We start from the raw sequence: 22,663 nt of genomic DNA, 5'->3' as shown, positions 1-22,663 counted from the left end.
TTTCGTTTAAGCTTTTTTTTATTGCCCTAAAAACCACAGAGTGTATCCATTGAATTCTAATTTTTCAAGAGAATTCAAATTTCTAACCTGATATATTTAATTGTTAGGTTTATATTGACAAATAACTGTTAATTGATCTTACACAACATAGGAGGAGATAGAGGTATTCATATGACTAAATTATCGAACCAACTCGGACTATCCAATTCAAAGCATAAAAGTTGAGTTGGATTGGATTGAATTTTTAAATAATTGAAAATTTTTGTTTCAGCTTACAAGATCACTTATTTTGGTCGGGTCAACTCAATTAACCAAAAAATAAGGTTACAACCCAACTCTAATTTTAAAAAGATTAAATATATTTGGCGTTTGTAATCAATGTTAGTTATGCATTGTGATTGGTAAATATTTAATATTTGAACTTTATAAGATTTTAGTTATCTTAGTTATCGATGTAACATGTAGTACGGAGAAGTAAATTTTTAAAAAATAATTAAAAAAAATAACAACCCGACAACACAACGTAACCCGAAAATAGAGGGTTGGAAACTCTATTTAGGTTACTCGGTCACCAACTGAATCAACCAAAAACTTTGAATTCGTCCAAAAGATTTTTTCAGTCCAACCCAACCCAACCCAACCCAACTCGTGTACACTCCTAACAAAAGATGGTAAAAGAAAATTTTCATATTGATAAACAAAACTGAAACCGAAACTCGTAACCAAACTACACAGACCAAAGCATTCCAAACCCATACCCGAAACTGAAAGGCTCGAAATTTTTCCATATCCAACCAAAGAAAGTGAGATGAGATTGTGTAGTTGGCCTACACTAAATTTCGGGTTGGTTGAGTTAGTGATCTGAACAACCCGAATAAAGTTTACAATCTACTGGGTTGTCCGATTTCCTTTTCTTTTTAGTTATTTTTCAAAAATCCTATTTATCCAAAATACAATCTAACATTAAATAACTAAAATTTTATAAAGTTTAAATCGAATCATTAACATCGATTACCAATGTTAAATATTTTTACTCTTTTTGAATCTAAATAGGATTGGATCAACGGTTTTTCAAAAATTTAATCCAACTCAAATGAAAAAAAAAATCTAACCCAACTCAATGTTTATGGTTTAGATCGAGTAATTTAGATTATCGTCTAAGATCACTTTAAAAACGACATGAAACATGTCAAAAGCTTCTTTTTTTTTTTTTCCCCTCCCAAAGCTATCCCACAAACAAGCCACTCCTATAAAGGGATCCGACATTCAAACCACTTCAATACATGAAAGTAGTCCAGACTCAAACCATTCAAATTATTTTCGAACTAGATATTACATTGTTCGGTTTGGTTCAAACACCAACATTTTTCGAGTAATAAACATGACGAATTTCTATTGCTTGTTCTCACACAGTGAGGAACGTCTTCAAGCCGAACTCGACCTTCAAGCAAAAACTATAATGCCAACGTGCTTAATGAACAAAGTAATTTGTAGAATGCCGACTCCAGAACTATTCACTCTTGTAAATAAAACTCTAGCTTTTGGTTTCACGAAAAACCTTGTCTAGCAAGAAATTAACGCATAGAATGGTCGAATTCGACACGTAAAAGGGAAAATTTGCAGTACACTTGGGACAAAAAGAAGAAAACTTCTATGAACTCTAATCTAAAATCAACTCCAGTGCATTCATCATTCTAAACACAGGGCTTTCTCAGGAAAAGAATAATTATAGAAGTTATGAATGTAGCAAGCATAAGATGGTGAAGCCAATTGATGATTCTTCTAGCTTTCTCTAAACCATAACTTATATGGAATATTAGAGTATCTATTATCAACTAAATGAAATTTTTTGAAAATAAAATTATATGAACTCAACCTGTGCTACCAGATAGATCACCAGAAATAGCACTACCATAGGAAGCAGAACCTGTTTGGGAAGAAGTAGCACCTCGAGCTTTCTGGATTTGCCTTATCCTGAAGAAATCTTTAGGCAATGGCTGACTCTGGACTGTTGTACTTTCATTATCCTCTTGTCCTATCAACCAATCAACAAACACCACGTCTAGTTATAACTAGATCGATATTAATCTTAACAAAAGATTATGTAAAATATAGAAAGGGAGACTCGAACTCGCCCCAAATCCAAACCCAACTAACACAATACGTAAACTTCACAATTCAAATGTAATAAAAGAATAGGTTGTGAGATCCTCCGTCGGTAGGAGAGGAGAACGAAATACCCTTTATAAGGGTGTGAAAACCTCTCTCTAGCAGACGTGTTTTAAAAAAACCTTGAGGGGAAGCCCGAAAGGGAAAGCCTAAAGAAGACAATATCTGTTAGCGGCGGGTCTGGGCCGTTACATCAATATCATGAAATGAGTCGCCTAAAAATGTGAGAAAATTCAACAAGAATTCCTATGCTGGTATTACTGTTTCATTTTTTATTTATTTGAATACTAATCATGTCTTTGAAGCTAATGACTAAATTCACTATATCTATGAGAGCTAGTTTAATAAAACCCAATACAAAAGATTATGCTAACCATATACAAGTTCATCAATAATCATAACGTATACCATGAAAGCCATCATCCGAACTTTTGACTTTTAACAAAATTTGAAAATCAGTAAACGAAGATTAGCTGACAGTATGAAAAAAATAAATCAAGATTGTCATTAACGATAAAACAGAAAGATCATGAGTATATGGTGAGTTCTAAGGATAATCAATCGTTAATACATCCACTGGAATTCGATACAAATTCATTTATATATCTGACAGCTTCAAAAGGGATTTGATATGTTGCTTCGGAAAGTTGTGTGATACGTTCTAATTTATTTTTCAGCCACGTTGTACCGAATAGATAATATTTGCTCAATAAGCATGTTATGTAAAAGTTAAGGGTAGTATAAACCAACGGAAACTGTAAACAGAGAAAATAAAGGACTTACTGTCATAATCTTTTCTCTTTGCTGATTGTCTATCTCTGGTATGCTTTAGGGAGGAATTTGAAAATGCATGAGACTTGCTTGTACCAGAATCACTAGTGGTAGGAACAGGACCAGCCGAGCCTTGGGCTGGTGTTGCCCCTGATTTGACCGAAGGAACTGTAGGTATGTCACTCTCTAGACAAACTGATAGTACAATATCAACATCTGGAGTCGGACCTGAAAATTTCAGGAGATCAACGATGGTTATTGTTTAAGATGCAGTTCAAGTATGAACATACCAAAAATGCAAAGATCACCAGCCGGAATAGTACGCAACAGGTAACTGACATGAACAGAAATCAGGAAATAACAGTAGATATCATGATATGCCTGGATGATTAGACCACCAAGTTCCCAGCCTCTTGTAGAAAGAGTTCATAAAATAAGGCTATTAACGTTCAAGAAATCACTGCCTATCTCTTTTTTCTTATTTCACAAAAAATAATAAAAATAAAAGACTTGAAACAATCATTCACAAATTGACGGCCATCCACAGAACTGCAAAATAGACTCAATTCAAATTGATTTTTGATAGAATGTTCAAATGATGAGATGCATAACACAGAAAGAAATTAAAGAATCTTGAAGCATTTAATTGCCTTCAAAATAAGACATAATAAGAAAGGTTACCATCAACGGCAGGTAAGTTAGCAAGAAATGCTATTAATGCAGCTGGTGTTGCTTTTAGTATTTCGTCAAATACATTAGTTGGTCCTCCACTCACAACGGAAGCAGGATTTGATAAGGTGATAGGATTAGCAGGAAGTCCTGAAGCTGTTGCAGTTGGAAGCATTCCTGCCGCCACCACCAAATGAATAGCAAGTTTGGTAAAATCAAATCAAATAATCAATTGGTATTGACGTTTGAACATGGAATTGCCTATTCATAAAATCCTTCGACGAAAAATATTTTTCTCAGAGTGTTCTAGTATTTCAGTAAACATCATTCATTACATACCTAATGTCTTAATCCGCCACAAACACGCTCATCAGCCAACTTAAAAAAAAAAAAAAGAAAAAAAAAACCGCTTACTGTGCTGACCCCTCGAGATCGTGCGTTTGTAAGGAAAGGCAGGGCGTGGGAGGTTTAGAAAGGGTTTTTTTGGGTTTGCAGAGAGGTAGGGCATTATATGGACAAATTTTCTAAAAGGAGAGAATCAGCTCTCTCAAAAAGCTGGGAGTGTCATCATTGCTCATGTTATTATCAATCCAAGCAGCTAATAACCTTCTCCCTATTGAATAACTCTCTTGAGTGTTAGTGTTAGATGGATTACAAATAGATACCAAACAAATTTTTTATCGCAATCAAAAATATTTTCGGAACTACTAATATTATATAAGATTAGTCGGACGGAATTTATAAGAATGAAATGGTTGGTACTAAAATAAATAAATAAATCATCCGACTCCGAAAATATGAAACCACCAATTAAGACAGTCATATAAGATAGATTATATTAGAACTAGATTAGATCCATATTGCTTAACATGCAGGATAAGAAAACAGAGTTTCGCAAGTACCTAATTTTTGGCTTGGGTCATAAATAACCATCTGAGAGGTATCTGGATAAACAACCTTTGTAGATGGATTTGAATGACTCAGAAGACCAGCAGAACCAGTATCTGAACCAAAAAGGACAGAGCTTACCCAGCAGAAAAAGAGATGACCAAAATATTTTTACAAAGAACAATTCAATTACCTAAAAAACCAGCTCCACTAGGCAGAATAGATTTTTCTGAGTTCTTACTCATGTTCTTAGCGAGCCACTGAAAGAATGGAAGTAGCGCCAGTCATATAAAAAGCTTACAAGGAATAAAATTTATATTCAACATGTACTATCCATGCTTTGCAGTGTAAGTTAACGAAGGGGGTCTGATAAAGGGAGATAACGCACTCCCAACAGGGCCTACTTTTCTACCCACAGAAGATAGAACACATATGATCAAAGGCATCTCTAGCAAATCATACAAACTGCAATGAACTGAATTGTGATTACCTCTTGTCTGGCCAAATTATCCAGATCACTAGATGTGCATGGCCAGAGATCCATAAAACTGTACCGGGATACAATATCTTGCAATGAACTTTCCAGTGTTGACGCTCCATCTTCACCCATTTGAGAAAGAGCCTCCTTTCTTCTTTTCTCAACCTATACAAGGTTACAAATATATGAAGAGGTGGGACAACAACATTCTCATTGTTCATATGAGGTGATGATAAAAACAACAATTCATTTTCTCTCACAAAGCCTGGCACCGTCTAAAAGTGATCACGAATGAAATTCAATACATGGTTCAACTACCAAGGTTGTAAATGGTGAGATAATTGTTTCCGTTAAAGAAATACTTCCCTTGAAACATTAATACTTCAAATATTAGTGCCTATCCTTTGTTTTCTTGTCAGGTAGACCCTATTGGATTTGTATATATATAAATATATAGGTAACAAGAAAATGTATTAATAAATAGGAGAATAGAAAAATGGGAGATGAGATATTCTCCCCATGTCAAAGTTAATTTTCTTTTAAATTTCCCACTTTGCATAAATTTGAACCAAGTACTAACTTTTAAATACAAAAAGCCTGGGTGAGAGTACACCAAATAGAAAGTGGCCTCGGGTCGAATGTTGACCTGCTCACCGACCCAGTGGTTGAATTTGCGACATAACCAGCAACTCATCGGAATCCTCACAAATCCAACCTTTCACGATGGATGGAAAGGAAGGCCTTCACTGTTCCATTCAAATCCATATTCTGAGCTTTTCCCCTCAACCAATTTGGAGTTTGGTATCCATTCTCGTGGCATTTTCCCGTTTCGCAACTAAATGTCTTCTTGTAATCTATAACGTAAGTTTGACTGTATCCCATAGCTACAGTCAAACTAAATGTCTCATCCTCAACCTTATAATATTCTTATGGTGCTCATCCTCACAACTAAATGTCTCTTGGTAATCTATACCATAGATTTGACTGTATCCCTTAGCTACTAACCTTACCTTATACCTTTCCAACATTCCATCAACCTTGTACTTTAACGTGAAAACGACGTACACAAAACTATACTTTTTTCTTTTGGTCTATCCACAACCTCCCACATGTTATCCTTTTCTAGAGAATGCATTTCTTCCCACATAGCATCCTGCCATTCTCTTTTGGATAAAATTTCAGAAATAGTGTCAGATATGGCAATTGAATTTAGACTCACAATGAAACTTCAGTAGGTTTTCAAAAGAGCTATGAGTCTATCATCTATTGATATTTGTGTTACATCCTCATTTTGAGTAAAGTCGGATGTTTCGACTTGTATCAATTCTAAAATGTCTTTCCTTCTAGCATATACTTGAGAGAACAACGAATTAGGCAATGGAGGTGGAGCATATGGTTGAGTTGGTAACTCTACTCGAGTAGGGGTGGACTCATATTCTACAATAGTAGGGGTAGGCACATAATTAGAATTAGTAGCAAGCATAGACCCAATAATTTGTTATGTGGGCTGGTCATTTAGTGTGTCTAAGATTCAATAGTTTCCTAAGAACCCTCTTCAATCTCTATGTCCCCCCCTGAAGAGAGGTCTTAAAGAAGAACGGTTTATGTTTGTGGTCGAGAAATATCCTAAAAAGACATCTTATTGCTCTCTAGGTCTCCATGTCCTAAAAAGACATCTTATTGCTCTCTAGGTCTCCATGAACAGACTAATTCATTTCGATAGAGAAAAAAACAAACAAACAAGAAAATAAAAGTAGTACCTTCAGCATGCTAGCTAGGTCTCCATAAGTTTGCTCAAAATGGACAAACCGTTTCCAAACCTGGAGATAAGAACAAGTAGAATAACTTAGAGAGGTACATGTTCCTTTTATAATACAAAAAGGCTAACTAAATCCTTAGATAATAAATAAACATTCAAAAAATTAAGGTCAACTACTTCCCTTGAGATTACACAAATATCTCTTCACTTAAGGACATGAATTACACAAATATTTCTTAAATTAAGGTCATTCTTACCGCAACAATCAATAATGAAAATGCATAATAAGTATTCTGAGAAAAAAAAAACTGTATAGAGAGAAAAATCTCATAATTTGGATGAAATTTTCAAATTTACCCATGAATTAGCAGCCAAAAAAGGAGTCAGTAAATTTAAAATAATAACAAATACTCGAGTTCTTTAAAGAAGAGAACGGTTTTGGGACTGCAACCATGATCGAGGGTGTGAACGTACAATGCAAAATTAGGACTAGAAAAACAACTTAAAGCATGTTAATACATATGCATCGGCTACAAACTCTACAGCTTTTCAATGGTACAATTCCAAAAGACCAGTTAAGGCATGTTAATATGTATATATATATCCGCTAGTCCACAAGTACACAAGTACAGTTACAGACTACAGACTACAAGAGTCAATAAAATAACTTTTTTATATAGGAAACAAGGAGAAATAACTTAAGTCGAACCCAAGGCATCAGCATTATGTTAAGAAATCGATATGCACCACACAATTTGATGCACAACGACATGTTCAAAGGTTAATGTACCAATATGAGTTTGCTATAAAACTGGACAATGAGACAAGGTGGCTAAGCAAAGAAAACAAGGAAACTGAAATCCATTGTTGCTCATTTTGGATAACAAATTACTATACAGCACAGAAGAAAAAGCACTATCACTTTGTTGAGGCTAAAATATTGATCTTTCGTAACGTGGCAAGCTATCGGAAGTATAAATAAAACTAATACACAGAATTTCAGCTACCTCAGTGGATTCCTCTAGAGGCAAGGTACTTAAAGCGCGCTCAAATAAAGCCCGAATATTCCTGTCATCATTCAAACGCGCAAGGAAATCTGCATATCTGTAAAATTACACAGATATCAATTGGCACCAATTTTTTGTAAGATATAAAAGAGAAGATTAAAAGTTATGCTGATCTGTAAACAAAATACAGGATATTTAGTTCTGGTTGTTGGCAGCCAATCGAGACCCACCAAATTAAGCTACCCCACATCCTCAATATCTCTCCGATCCTAGTAGTTTTTTTCAAAAGCGCAATAGTTTTATGACTTAAGAAAAAAAAGGGTGAAGCTTTTTTTCAGGCATAAAATGCAAAATGTTTACAATTTTTTTATATAAGAAATAAAATAAAATATCATTCAAGAAAAAGATAATAGAATCAAAGAAACCAGAGATTTTCCAAAAGATTGATTAGAAAATGGTGGGATTTTGAAGAATACCTCAGGAAAAGCGCCCTCCTGGAACATTTTTAGAGTTTTTAGAAGACTGTTTTATCCCCACTAGATATAATCCTATTTCTAACCTTCCAAACTCCTAAATCAAGCAGATACTATACCACCAAAGAGTTACAGCCTTAGCTTTATTGAAGAAGGACAAAGGGTACTCTGAAAAATGTATTGGTACTCTCAAGAAATGCAGATAAAAATAGTTAACTCGTTGAAGTTCTTAATAATTGTCACCATAAGGTCTGGACTTGTGACAGTTCACAGTTCCTAAATATCAGAGATGGACAAACTCACTCGAGAATATACGTGGCTTCATTCATAAACCGTTTCATTCCATCTTCAAAAATATTGTGTGCAATCTGCAGCATCGTTGAAGACAAGTAAATAAGATGATGCACATATTCTTGCTTAGTTAAATGCAACACGTCTTTAATTAATCATGGCCATAGGATCAATAAAAAATTGGTTTATTCAAAACATCGATGAGCAGAGCATTAAGAGAATATAATCCACACCTTGACCTCACATGAAAATAGAAGCAACTACATTGCTTTTAGCACAAATGGCAACTTTAGAAGTGTAAGAACGACATTCAATTCCTTATCTTAAGTAGAGTAACTGATCAGATCTAGAATAGCATTACCAAAGTGGAAAGAGAGAGACCTTGGGATCCTTGTCGAGACAAAAGGCCATCATAGCATAAGCAACATAAACATGATATGTGCAATTTGGGGACTTGCGAGCATCCAAAAAGTGCTTGCGAGCAGCCTCCACTCCTTCGTTTCTTCTAAGGAAACGGATAAACTGCATCACAAGCAACAAGTCAGGTATACTTCCCATAGAATCCTCAATAGCAAGGCATATAATACATATATTTGCATGGCAAACCATAAAGCAAAAAAGTCTGGGAGCTAAAAATGAAATAATTTGATTTCTTTCCCGTTTCTGCTAGTGACAGGAGATCAGAACTTTTAAAATCCTTGTTTAATAATAAGACCCCACCCCAACCTAAAATCCAACATGATCCATAACATTACTAGTATACCCGTACAAACATTTCGAAGCTGGAATTCATTCCCTCGAACACTAAAGATTTGCCACTTTAAATAGGTTTAGATTTTCATATTCCACGAAAAAAGGGAACTTAATATGATTTTCATTTTCCCACAAAACCATGCATCTAAAGCATTCAACATTTTGCAAGTCCTCATGAAGTGTGAACCATCTATTCAAAGCCACGTCTCACAAAGAGATTGTGTGATACTTATTATCACCTTCGAGCATGCAGCCAACTGGAATTCAGATTGCCGGTAGCACAACAGCTCTATCTCGCAACCTCCACCCCCATTTTAGAGAGTGGTTTTAGAAAATCAGGTAAGATAAAGTTTTGGAAATCATTTTAGAAAGAAAATATTATAAGCTAGCAAGAAATAAGGTTCAATGGCAACATCGATAGTACTTGAGTATAAATGATTGGCAAGTAGTCATACCCCTATAGTACATTGTGAAGCTAATTGCCTAACAGGCATGCACATCATTATGAGAAGTCATACGCTTACAAAAGTATAAGAAAATGAAATAAACATACAAAAATAAAGACATACAATGAAAATATGAGTAAACACGTTGTCATGGACATGTGGCCATGGGCAACACAATTTGACCATGATATTCTCCCGCATTTAATTGGTAGATGTCCCTATCAATCATTACTCCTCGAACTCTGTGATCTATATTGCAATTGATTTCAGATCTTTGACTTGCTCCCAACTAATCAAAGCATCAGAGAGCCCTTTCCACTTCACAAAAAGTTTCTGAACACCACGTCGTGGCTTACCCACTCTTCTATTTTTGACATCTCAAATATTTAGCATTAACCCAACAAACTACCCTTATTCTTGAATTTTTACCAATGTGTTCCAACTCTTGTAATTTGCTTCTTGCCAAAATTTCAACATTCATTGGGAAAAACAAAGAACACAATTCTTGTTTAAGTCCTTCTCATGTATCAATTTTGAATGTCGACATACCGAGACCTCCACCATAGTTCGGTGTGTTGCTAAGGTAACTTTTGATTCCTCCGTAATTGTACTCTTGTGACCCTTAAGTATTGTTCCAAATAAAAAATGAAGTTCTCCAATGTTTTGGCATCACGAGCCCTACAAGAGGGCTTAGGTTCAAGCAGTTTCACTTAGTTGAACTGGACCACACCTAGTCGAACTTGATTTCCCACCGCTCTCATGATAGATTAGCCTTTGTCCTTACAGCATCGGGGCAACTCTAAAATCTTCAGAAAGGTTTGTGACCATCCAAACTATTGCATTTCGGGAGTTGCCTAACTCTTCCACACACTACTCCATCTAGGCTAGAGAGCCACTCAAGTTGTCCCCAAGCTCAAAGCTACCTGGTCTCACAGCTTCGGCTTTTAGGGTCTTGACCCTCATAATCAACTCCTGGATGAGCATCTTATCTAAAGCTAGCAATTGTGTCAATCTTATCGACTTTAACAGCAATCTCATCCAAGCGAGATTTCAAATACTGAATGCTGTCAAAGACTTCTCTCAAATAGAACATTTGCTCTCCGATCTCATTTAATCTGTCAACATGGGACTTTCCTAATTACTTGGTCTCATTCAATCTTCCAACGTGGGACTTTCCTAACTACTTGGTCACATGCATGATTACTGATTCCAATTCTAGGAGTCAACTATCGTGTGGCCCTTACTTTTCCTATAATCAAGTCAACTAACTCGAATCTGGATCGCTAATGGCATAACAGCCCTATTTTGTAACCTCCATCTGGGTTTAGAAAAATAATTTTAAGAACTGAGGTTAGAGAAAGTTTTGGAATATATTTTAGAAAGTTTCTCAAATGTTATATGCTCGCAACAAGGGACAACATTGAAAGCAGACAACCAAGTAAGAAAGGGTTTACAACAAGTCATACCCCCTTATAGTACTCATTATGAGGCAAATTGTTCATGATAAGCTTGCACATCAAAAATTGCAAAGAATCATAAGGTTACAAAAGCATAAGAAATGAAATAAACATATGAAAGTAAAAACATACAATGAAAATATGACTAAATAGGTTGCGTAAGCATGTGACCATGAGCAATACGCCTTAGACATGTATGATCATGACACCATGCATGTATGTGGAAGCATTCACAAGCAAAAATGTCAAACTCACTTGAATATGTGTCAGTGCAGTCGCATTAATCCCATCGCCCAAAATGCTTTCATATATCTTCTTTGCCGACTGCAATAAAGAATTAGAGTTAAACAAATAGACAAACTTGATATACAAAATGTTCAAGGAAACCAAGATTCAATGCCTGAAGTGATCCACGAGATTCTTCTAGCTCTGCATAAGCATATTTGAGCATATCCGAGCCTGTATGTAAAATAAGAGAAAAGGTGATTGGAGGAGAAAAGAGGAGAAATGAAACTAGGAGTATAAATACAGGAACCAAAATCAAAATGTTCATGAGATAATCCATCAAGCAAATACTAATACACTTCACGAGATGACTAGTTTGATGTACACCATATATGCAGAGAAGAAGAAAGAAAGCAAGAAACTAACATATATGCTTGAAAAACACTACCATGTTATAAGAGTAAACCCAATTTTTTATTAAATAATAAACAAGAAGGCAATGGGAAAAAAATATCTATAGAAAAGAAAAATAATTAACTTACCAGGAAGAGCCTTCAAAGCTCGCTGAAATACTTTAATTGCAGCATCTATTGATCCATTATTTGCATGCCACATAGCATAATCATACCATACATCAGGATAATGGTACAGGTACATAAGACACTGAAAAGATCCAAGTAGAAAGAAGAAATCAATCATTTGAACATTATCAATAAATGGTTATGCCAAGATGAATATATTTCTGAAGAGTACAGATAACATCAAACAAAGAGCAGCTTACGCTAGAAGCACATAAAGTGCTTATACTAAAACTAGGTTGGATCATTCTCTCTACCTTTTTTTTTCTTTTTTTCGTTTGCAATATGGGATGCTTCCGGAAACCTCTGACCTGAAGACTTGCTAAACTAACATAACTGGCCCCTTTTCGAATGAGTGTGTGAGGCCTCCTTTATACATACTTAGTCAAGAAACGGTAAAATGGGAAAAAGATGAGAAACAGTTAAGAGTGGGACAACAGGGATTGTGCATTCTGTTGCACTGAGTTGGGGGGTGGATGGTTATTAGGGGTCTGACATGTAACAGTTAGTGTAGAATTTTGTAGACTGTTTCAGTCTTGAGGAGGAGAAGACCAGCTCTCTCAAATAGCTGGGAATGTTCTTGGTGACTGTTTTTCCTTGTCATATCAATCCAATCAGTTGCATAACCCACTATTTATTGAACTATAAATAGAACACTGTTGGTTTCCTCTTTATTATCTTGTTTGTTTATTTTGTATGCGTTTATCGAGTGATTTGCTGTTAGATGCCTAACATAATGGTATTAGATCATCTTGAGGCGAACACAAAAAATGGCCTAGGAATTGATTGAAGAAAGGATGAAAGGTATTGAGAAAGAAATAGGAGAGATTAAAGAAGCGGTTTAGAGCATGGGAAAACACCTGCAGCATTTCTTCGGCAGAGTCGCTAAGGAAGGGGAATCATCTCATTCAAAGAAGGAAGAAGGCAACAGCGAGTGAATTAAGTTCAAGAAGTTAGAGATGTCAATTTTCTCTAGGATTAATCCTGATTCCTAGTTATTCCAGACTGAGAGATAATTTGAAATGCACCAATTGAGTGATAGAAATAAAATCATAGTATCCATCCTCAATTTTGAGCAGCACGTAGTTGACTGGTACCCTTGATCAATAATTGAAGGAAGTTTAAGTCCTGGGAGGATCTAAAAACCATGTGGTTTGCTAGATTCTGGCCATCACAAAAGGGAAGTTTATTCGTGAGATTTTTGTCAATTACACAAGAAGAAATCGTGTCAATTACGTTTTTTAATGGGCTTGACCCTACAATTAGGGCTGAAGAGGTGAGTAGAAACCGGTTAGGCTAGAAGAAATTATGAAGCAGACTCAGCAAACTGAGGATTGGCCATGAAAATGGCTATGGATATGATGGGAAGTGGATCGGATATTGACTTTAGTGAGACCCCATTTCAATAATGTTAAAGAAACAATAAATACTGCAAAATCAACGAACTGAACCACAGAATCACTATTGATGAATGTCTTTGATAACCCATAAATCAGTATACAAATTTAGTACCCATATGCATCATAATAATTTTGAATCATTAGCTACCTGCTCGTATGTGAATATGATCCGCTTGTTTGATGATGTACTGTCTATCCTCTGGGGATTTCCTCTGAAATTAGATCAAATATGTAAGAGAAATTATAATTCAAGATCCCAGTGCAATAGATCAACAACAATACCAGAAGATACATTTAGACACAAAATGTTAATAAGGTTTGGTATTTCCTCTGGGGATTTCACCTGAATTTTGAGGTCGACTGTCATTTTGTAGATGAATGATACAATAAGGTTTGGTATCCATAGAATATCTTCAAAAAGACATTAAATAGAGCACAAAAAGATGACCTCTCTAACAAGTTGGGCATGATAAATGTATATGCTCTAACTTCAGGGAAGTGTTGGAATTCTTATATTAGTACAATTGTAATTTAATAAAAATATTAGTTGGGTTGTCTTTTATTTTCTTTTTACATTTTCCTACTTAGGTTAACCTTGTACACTTACATGTACATCTCTATATCATTCATAGGTTCACACAAATACAAATATACTAGAGAATAAAGCTATAGCAGAGCACAAACGGCCTAAAACAGAATCAATATAACAGAATATAAATAGTGCATAAATATATCTTAACAGTATGGTACATCCCAAACGACACAAATAAAAGAGTGATAAAACATTTTCAATGCAAAACAAAGTAACTGACACCCATGGCAGATTCTTACTTTTCAAATGCTATTAGCCTTTTCCATGACATCCATTGCAGCTCTTCCTGTGAGATCAAATTTTAAACACTTGGATTATCTCATAGTAGGATGATTCAATAATACAGCCTTGCCAGTGTATGTCACCAAAGAAGAAAGCGAAGTAAGCAATACTTTTAACACTACATTACCACCCAATGATCACAAACAACATAATCAATTTACCATGTATTTGAAATTCTCTGAGGGGAATATCTAGTATCTAACAATCAAGCATCATAAGTTACGTGCATTTAGCCTGTAAAAGTTTTTATGTACGAGAAGGGCAGACATGATTCCACAAAAATTTTGGAAAATATGCAGGGATCTTAAAAAGGCTTCGAATTTAGTCTTTCAAAGAAGAGTTAGCTAACGAGATATGATGCAAAGCTTTTCAGGGCAATGATGACATTAAATTTTAGACTATTGTACTAATACAAGAAAAAAGGAGCCACGAAGAGATAGGAAAACTCCCCAATAAGAAAATAAGATAGTTACAGCTTCCTTAAACGCACAATCACATGTATCAGTCACATGCTTGAACAACAGAAATATATGGCCACCAATCACATATCATAGAAAGGAGGAAAAAAATTGCCTTCGGGGAGCCAGTTGGTGGTACAGCAAGCATGTTGTCATCAATCTCATCCACGTACTTCTTCCTCTCCCTATAGACTGCCCGAGCACTATTAAATTTTGGTTGATATTCAGATATTAGTCCCTTGGCCTGCTCCAGAAAATAACACCAATTGTCTTTATTACACAAAGAAAACATACATACATACATATATATCTATATATATATATATATATATAGATTTAACATACACATGCGCGAATGTAGTTAGTTTTTCATTCATCTGGAACATAAGTCCATGAATCCAGCACATTTGCTGCTGAGATCAACGAAAGAAAACATGACTAAAACCAAAGATGAAGGTTACTTGCCAGTTGACGGCTGACAGAATTCTCAAAATTTTCATAATCCCTCCATAGTTGCTCAATGTGATGGGTAGGAGTGATAATAGCTCTCTGGTAGACCTTCCGCATAGCAGTCATACGCTGTGACTCCTCCTGTGAGCTTAGAGCCTATAATGGTGGCACAAACTGAACAACGATTATCTATAATATTAACAAACCACCAAACTCATTATTAAAAGGTGATAAGAAACATATGATATAAAGAGTCCAACAAACCGGAAGTGACTTCAAGAAGGCAATGTATTCCATCCACACGGGGCCAGATGATATGTCAACACCTAGTAGCAAATGCAGTAGTTACAGTTATAATCTGACGCATTCGTAATGGTTAAAATTAATGTCAAAGTTAGGACATTCTTAACTATCAACTCAAAAATTATCTTTTTCTGTTTAATTTATAATATTTGAGGCCTAAAGTTTGACGGGTTTTTATTATATTATCAGTTTTACATTTTTGGTTAGTTTTTTTATGTTGTATTTATTTTGATGTATCATAAGCTGTAAAATAAGAAAGAAAACGTAGAAGTCGTTTTGGTATCCAAATAAGTCACATGTTTGAACCCTATAATCATTTCCTCCACAATTAATATTTAATTAATTTCTGAACTCACAAGTGAAGAGGAGAGTTAAGTATTAATATAAACTTAAATTTACCATTGCCCATCAACTTAAGCTTTTGGATTCAGTGATAATTTAAAATAGAACCAAAGTACGGAACTATTCTCATTAGGAGTTGATTATAAATAAGTGAGCGGGAGAAGAGGAAAGTTGGCAATTGTTCGACGGGTTAAGGCTCGAGTGATTTCAAGATGGAGGGTCCATGTACTTCAAATTACTTTTCGGTTTTTGTTCTGTTTTACTTTTACATTTCAACAATATTCTAGTTCTATTTGGTTCTACTGGGTTCTGTTAGAGAACTAAGATATAATTGAAAGCATAATGTGAAACCAGCAAAGCTTTAAAGAGAAGGTAAAAAAAAATATCAATAGTAGATGATCACCAAGATAACTAAGCATAAAATCAAAAGCTTTTCTGGTTTCCTCCTGGCCTTCCATTCCTTTCCTTTCATTGACCTTCTTAATGAATCGGATATAGCAACGCCTGAATAACGAAAGTAGCAGAAGTAAATTCTTCAATTTAGCCACTAAAAGGAAGCTGACAGAAACAAAAGGTCTTTCCACTAAAAAGGCCATGAAAAAAGGAACACCAATGTATTCAAGCCACCAAACTTCACTCAGTAAAAATGATTAAAATCTGAATCATGCGTATGTATTGTTTAACTGTTTAAATGGATTTATGGGGACAAAACAGGCAACTTAAACTCACTGTAATAGACAATTAAACAAATCGGCACAGTTATTTATGATATTTAACTATCTAAGTATAGCATTTGTCCATCCAAAATCCATATACTTTTAATTAACCATAGTATATAGATAAAATTAACCAGAACAACTACCCAGGACAGTTATTTCCTTCAGATAAAAAAAAATTAACACGATCAATTCCAGACTATTAACAGCGTCAACATGTGCAAAGATAAACATGCTGTATACTCTTTCAGAAAAATTTGGCCATGACAGCATGGTTAAAAATGTAGCCAAAAATTCAGTGAAAAACATACTTAGAAAACCATTTTTGGTTTTTTTTTTTTTTTTTTTCATTTTTTCATAGTTTGCCCTTGTGAAATTATGAGATTACATAACAATTTCACGTGCACAATGAGCATTACTTTTATCAGTCACCAAAAATGGTTCTCAAAAGAAACTAAACAACAAAAGGCCAATTTTAAGACCAACCGTCGCCTAAAATTCCAAATTTTTTAAATTTTCCTTCAGGCTTCTCAATAAAATTTTGGATGTGTTGCAAGTGTAAATTATTATTACGCCCTTAAATATATGTGCCTTACTCATCTAGAAAGGCTAACTAAATCCTTAAATACTAGGTAACAATACAGAAAAATAGATCCTAGATATTAGGTAACACTACAGAAAAATAGAGGGGTTAACTAATTATATTATTTAATGGGATTACATAAATATTCCTTAAATTAAGGCTAGGACTTACACAAATATTCTTTAAATTAAGGTTATTCCTTGAACACTCCCCCTCAAGAGTAGGAATAGATATCATCCATTCCCAGCTTGAATCCGAACTCATGAAACATTGAGCGAATAAAGTCCTTTAGTTAGTAAATCTCCCAATCGAAGCTGTGAGGATACATTACTAATATATACTATTCCATTCTCCAATTTCTCATTGATAAAATGTTGATCAATTTCAATATTCTTTGTCCTATCATATTGGATGCAATGGTAAGAGATGATTTGTTGTTGCAATACAACTATATTGAACCTTCTCCCTTAATCTATAAATCATCACGAAGTTTCTTCAATCATAAGAGCTCACATGGCTCTTGCGCAATAGCACGAAACTCCGATTCAACATATGATCTAGCCACCACATTTTTCTTTTACCATTTCATGTCACTAAATTACCTCTGAGAAAAGTACAATGCCCCATCATAGATCTTCTGTTTACTATTAATTTAGCATAGTCAGCATCGGTGCCAAGGAAATTGTTCCATTTAAATAAGATTCTTTTTCCTAAAGTCCCTTTCAAGCAATGTAACACTTTATATGTTGCCTGAAGGTGAGGTTCTTGTGGATCATGCATAAATAACTAATAGGTGAAACAAAGATCATACCAAAGAGGAATGTGAAGACAGGTCAATAAGCACCGACTAAATATCTGTTTTGTAGCATCATCATTATTAATGATCATGTGTGCCTCCACATATTGCTTCCAATATTTAGCCTGAAGAAAAGTGGATAGTATAAAGATAGAATCTAAAATATTTAAAGCTAAATCCAACTAAAAAGAAAAAACTACTTTTACCTGTGCATGTGTGAGACAATAAGCTGAGAAACTAATAGATGAGGTAATCAAGTAGGAAAACATATACGCATAGACAGACACAAAGAACATGAACCATAGTATTGGTAGATTTATGCATCCTCAATAACAGGAAAATCATGAGCTTTTCATTAATATGACATAGTACTCACTTCTTCAATCCAAACTTAGAGACAGGCAAAACTAAATCAACAATGTTCATGTTCCATGATTATACCCACATTGTGAAGTCTATAAATATCCTTTAACAAATACAACGTCTTTGAAAGACCATACTAACCAATTTCTATCTAAGACTATGGTAAGAAACATTCTCTGTCATCCATCATCCTATAGTGATCCTTTAAAACTTCTTTCCCCTATTACAACCTACCAATTTGCAACCATTCCAAAGCACAATGGGCAAAGATGCTTACGTGCTGAGTGGCTAGGCAGGCAAAAGAAAATGAAGAGTTAGTGTACTTCCTTCCTGCCACATGGCAGTCCTTGTCTAGATCCTTCTTAAAATTATTTCCTTTTCCTAATTCAAGCCAGTTAGAGATCTTCATTATAATAGATTCTTATTTGAATTTAGAGGAAGTGGATACCCAACCTTGCCCCACTCTGTCGTGTACACCATTCTTGGTTTCAAAAATAATTATTCCGATAGAAGCAAAATTAGTAATTTGGTATTGTTGCAAGTTACAATTGTTGATATTAAAGTTGATTACTCTCAAATCTATTTAATTATCAATAATTCGTTGTTCCTTGAATTTTTAAAGGAATTCAAAATGTCAACAGAATAATCATCATATGCAAAATATGAGAAGTACTAACCAGCATTAACTAAGCCTATGAAATAGTTACTCTATTGCTGCTCACAAGCTCAACAATAAGCAAGATTTAAGTTTCAAAATGGAGATACTCTAAGTGATAATAGACAAAAAAAAAGATATTGAAATATGTAAGAAACTCACAGCAGTGGGATACACCGTCAGCAGTTGCTCATACAATGGTGTTGCCTCCGATATTGGCAAACGCTAACAGGAAATAATTGGATTTAGTGTTAAATCACAGAGGAAATTCAAATTTAAACTTCAAAGAGAGGGAGAGGTAGATGAGATGAGATGTGAAAACTAAAGATGATATCACACCTGCGCCTCTTTAGCAACGTTTTCTGCCACTTCAACATTGTACTTCAAATCATTCAAAAGTTTATTACTGGCTGTTTTATCCTGAACATGGAAGTTACATGCATAAATAGGTTGTAACACACAATGTAACACACAATGTGCCACACTAAGCGGCAATCCTGGACTTCCTTCTTCCTTCAAAGAAAAACTTACTAAAGGTATCAATCCAACAACAATCATTAGTTAACCATGAGTATTGAATATAGTGTAAAAGGCTCTTGGATCCTTATCCAAGTAGTCGTATATTCCACAGATTAAGAATAGTCTATTAAGAAAAGAAAAAAAAACTTCTCACCGATGTTTACAACCTATAGAATAAATCATGTTCAAGTAAGGTCGTAACTTCTCACTGATATAGACAAGACAAATATAAAAAAGAGAGGAAAGTGATCCCAGAGCTCAGAAAACCCAATCCAATCGACATTGTATAATTGGGTTTTGTTCGAAGACTACTCTTAATTTCCCTTAAGACTCTTGATTCATGAAATTTTGTTAGACTACCGCAAAAAATTAGTATTGCACGTCATAAAGACTAAAGCAAGTGGACAGCCACAAATCCAACGGGAGTAATACTAAGCATAAAAAATTACAACAAACTCATTATTAGGAAGATCACCGTCGTCTACAATGGTCACAAGTTCCGACTATCCATCACCCCTACCAACAATAAGAATCTTACTACCTTCTTTCAACACTCAAGCACACATTACTTCCATGGGCGTAAGTGTCGAGTTACGCTTGTCCAACAAACTAACCATTCAACTGCTACCTTCGCGCCCCTTTCTTTCTTCTGACATACATAAAATATGTCAAATTACCCATGTTTCATGCTCCATGTCATCTACACCAAAACTCTTCTCATTCACCGCCTTGTTTATACCCATATAGGCTTTTTACTTCACCATGGAAATCAACTTAATCTACAATGGCTTGAGAAATTGTAGCCACTCTCCTCTAGTTGATTTGAAGTGAATTGCAAGAATATGGACTAGAGGCAGAATTGCGTTTTTGAGCTCAATATAAGAAAGAGACTCCACCTATGCCTAGCCTTACAAACATGGCTCCATTGACCCATCTTCTCCTTTAAACAACTATGCCTAGCCCTTACTGCACGTCGTTATCCTTACAATCCTCTAGTTTCTGAACATTTTATTTACACAAACATCTCATAATATCCTGAAACATTTTTCAGAGAGGGAGGTTGAAGAACATTCATACCTTTGATTCAGATCCCTCTGATGTCATAATGAAGAGAGTGCGTGAAAATAGAGTTGTGACGGTATAAGTTATACTGGTCTGCTTAGCTGAACAAGAAAAGAAAAAATCAGCGGAAATCCAATAAGCTAAAACAATAAAAACCCATCTGTGCGGCTTGTTAGTTAAATGCGGCTTCTTATGTGGGAACGAACCAGCACCGGGGTATTCTTAACAAGAGGGACAGACGCACCGTTAAGGACAACCGGACGGCGGCGGTCTCAAAGGCGACAGCAGTCGGTTTCCGCGTTAGGGTTCGTCGGGACCCTCGGGTGAGGAAGACGGAGCGGCGGATCGCGGGTCGGTTCTTCGACTGTCCCGTGAGTTCGCCTCAGCCAGCGTACGGCCCGTGCCTTGCAGCCCGCGCTCAGACAGCGACGCTGGGCCGTTATCCATCCCGGCCCAAGAACTGCGACACCAACCCGCGTCCAGAAGCCGAGCGTCGCCAGTAACCTTCTCGACTTGTCGGCTCCGTCGGCGGCTCCATTGCATTCCGCGGCTCGGCTCGGCTCGGCTCGGTATACAAATAATATACCGATTCCTAGGTTTTCGACCCTTCCGGAGCCATTCCCGCCCTTGTTCCGGCCATCTGAGGTCAGTATAACTTCACTTTGATAAAAATAGGTTATGATAGGAGCGTATCTTGACGGTTAGGCATAAAGTTAGTTGTGAAGGAGCTCTAAGTGTATAATGTGGTTTTATAGGGAGTAGTTAGGCGTCGGAGTTAGCTTATAGCGATAAGTAACCTTACTATTGGCTTTAGTTATTTATGTATGACGGTACGTGCCCTGTGGCCCTTGCATGCACCATGTGTGCGGTTGATGTATGCTATGTCATGAGTTTTTTTGCTATGAAATGCCGATGTATGTCACGTTTGTGTATGTGATGTTTTTTGCCATGAAATGTTATCCTGTATACATAAAATTGATTGATATGTCATGACTGTAACGAGAACTTCGCATGTCATGAATGTGATGACTGACGTACTACGATATGCTTACGTGATGTTTAACCAAGTCATGCTATGTAATGCGGCGAGGAGATGGAACGTTGTATGTATAATGCCATGGAGGTAAGTTTTAGGGACCTCATGCATGTTGTGTGTCATGTGCATAGGGTTACTTCCCCGTTGTGTTAATGATGGTACGGACGCGTACGTTCAATATTATGCTCGCTATGATATCATGCAGGCCCCTCCTTTTTCCATGGCGTCCGGTAACATATATCATGCATACCCGACCAAGCCAGGCCCAGGGGGTTTGCATGCGAACCCGCCTGGTGGGCACATAGTTACATACGTGGGCCATGCAGGGAGAAGTACCATGCATCCACCCTGCCCAGATAAAACAAGGGCCTAAGGCCATGTAAAGAAATGGAAGACAGGTCCCCCTCACGTTCTTTTTTTCTCTTTTGTGCTTGTGCATGTGTGTTGTATGTGACCTGCATATATGTTCTGAATGTGTATTGTCTGTCTAACCCGAACAGTGGAGCAACTTACTAGGTATTTTGTAAAATACTCAAGCCACGTGCTACCTACAGGTCCAAGGCTCCCATGTACGGTTGACGTCGGATGCAACGAAGACCATAGAGGTCTTAGGGAGGGATTGTAGGGCAGTAGATGTTTTGTTTGAGATCATTCGAAAAATAATTGTTGCATTTGTTTATCCTCATTAGTTGTTGATTGATTTCCATGTTAGGTTGATCCTTAGTGCTATGAACTACTGATAATAATGAACATGTCATTCATCATCAAGGTAATGAACTACCGATAAAAAACACAATTTTTTTTTTTTTTTGTCGATTTTTTATTCATTCATCAACTTAAAATAATAAATTTAAAAAAGTTAAATTAATATAAAAATATTTTAAATGTCTCAAAAATATCCTTTTTTAAAATTTCATGAATATTTTTTAAATACAATATTATTTTTGAAACAATATTTAAAAGTAAAAAAAAAAAGTAATTTTTGTTCCGTACTAGTATTTTTTAGATTTGGGTGAAAAGTTAAAAAAAGTATTATTGAAATTTGTTTATAATATATTTATTAATTTAGAATTTAAATAACTACCAAATAATTTATGTTTTTTTTTTACTCGAACCTTTTTGGAGTTGAGAATTAAAAAAAA

The 22,663-nt window shown here is 35.6% G+C and overlaps 1 protein-coding gene across 1 annotated transcript; it reads right to left on the bottom strand.

Moving 5' to 3' along the window:
* Window positions 1-1,197: 1,197 nt before the first annotated feature.
* Window positions 1,198-20,878, bottom strand: CSTF77 (Tetratricopeptide repeat (TPR)-like superfamily protein). Its single transcript, XM_023662839.2, has 24 exons — window positions 20,730-20,878; window positions 20,501-20,586; window positions 19,244-19,324; window positions 19,067-19,129; window positions 17,902-18,011; window positions 16,195-16,295; window positions 15,411-15,472; window positions 15,162-15,302; window positions 14,812-14,940; window positions 14,196-14,242; window positions 13,513-13,576; window positions 11,929-12,049; window positions 11,562-11,620; window positions 11,417-11,485; window positions 8,887-9,027; window positions 8,518-8,582; window positions 7,742-7,838; window positions 6,736-6,795; window positions 4,988-5,140; window positions 4,691-4,757; window positions 4,512-4,613; window positions 3,622-3,786; window positions 2,953-3,168; window positions 1,198-2,035 (listed from the first exon to the last, which is right to left on the bottom strand). Exons 2-24 carry the CDS (start codon window positions 20,525-20,527, stop codon window positions 1,872-1,874), a joined length of 2,304 nt encoding a protein of 767 aa, XP_023518607.2. The 5' UTR covers window positions 20,528-20,586; window positions 20,730-20,878; the 3' UTR covers window positions 1,198-1,871.
* Window positions 20,879-22,663: the final 1,785 nt, after the last annotated feature.

The sequence above is a fragment of the Cucurbita pepo genome, chromosome 19 (genome assembly GCF_057944985.1).
Source record: "Cucurbita pepo subsp. pepo isolate OVF chromosome 19, ASM5794498v1, whole genome shotgun sequence".
In the NCBI taxonomy this organism is placed as follows: domain Eukaryota; kingdom Viridiplantae; phylum Streptophyta; class Magnoliopsida; order Cucurbitales; family Cucurbitaceae; genus Cucurbita; species Cucurbita pepo.
Note: the sequence above shows the minus strand (reverse complement) of the source record. Positions and strands in the feature narration are given on the sequence as shown.

Coding starts and splice junctions, on each gene's coding strand:
- CSTF77 (XM_023662839.2), bottom strand. CDS start 20,527: ATGACATCAGAGGGATCTGAATCAAAG. Junction 19,325..20,500: donor CAGAGGGATCTGAATCAAAG/GTATGAATGTTC, acceptor TTCCATGTTCAG/GATAAAACAGCCAGTAATAA. Junction 3,169..3,621: donor TAACTTACCTGCCGTTGATG/GTAACCTTTCTT, acceptor TGAAATTTTCAG/GTCCGACTCCAGATGTTGAT.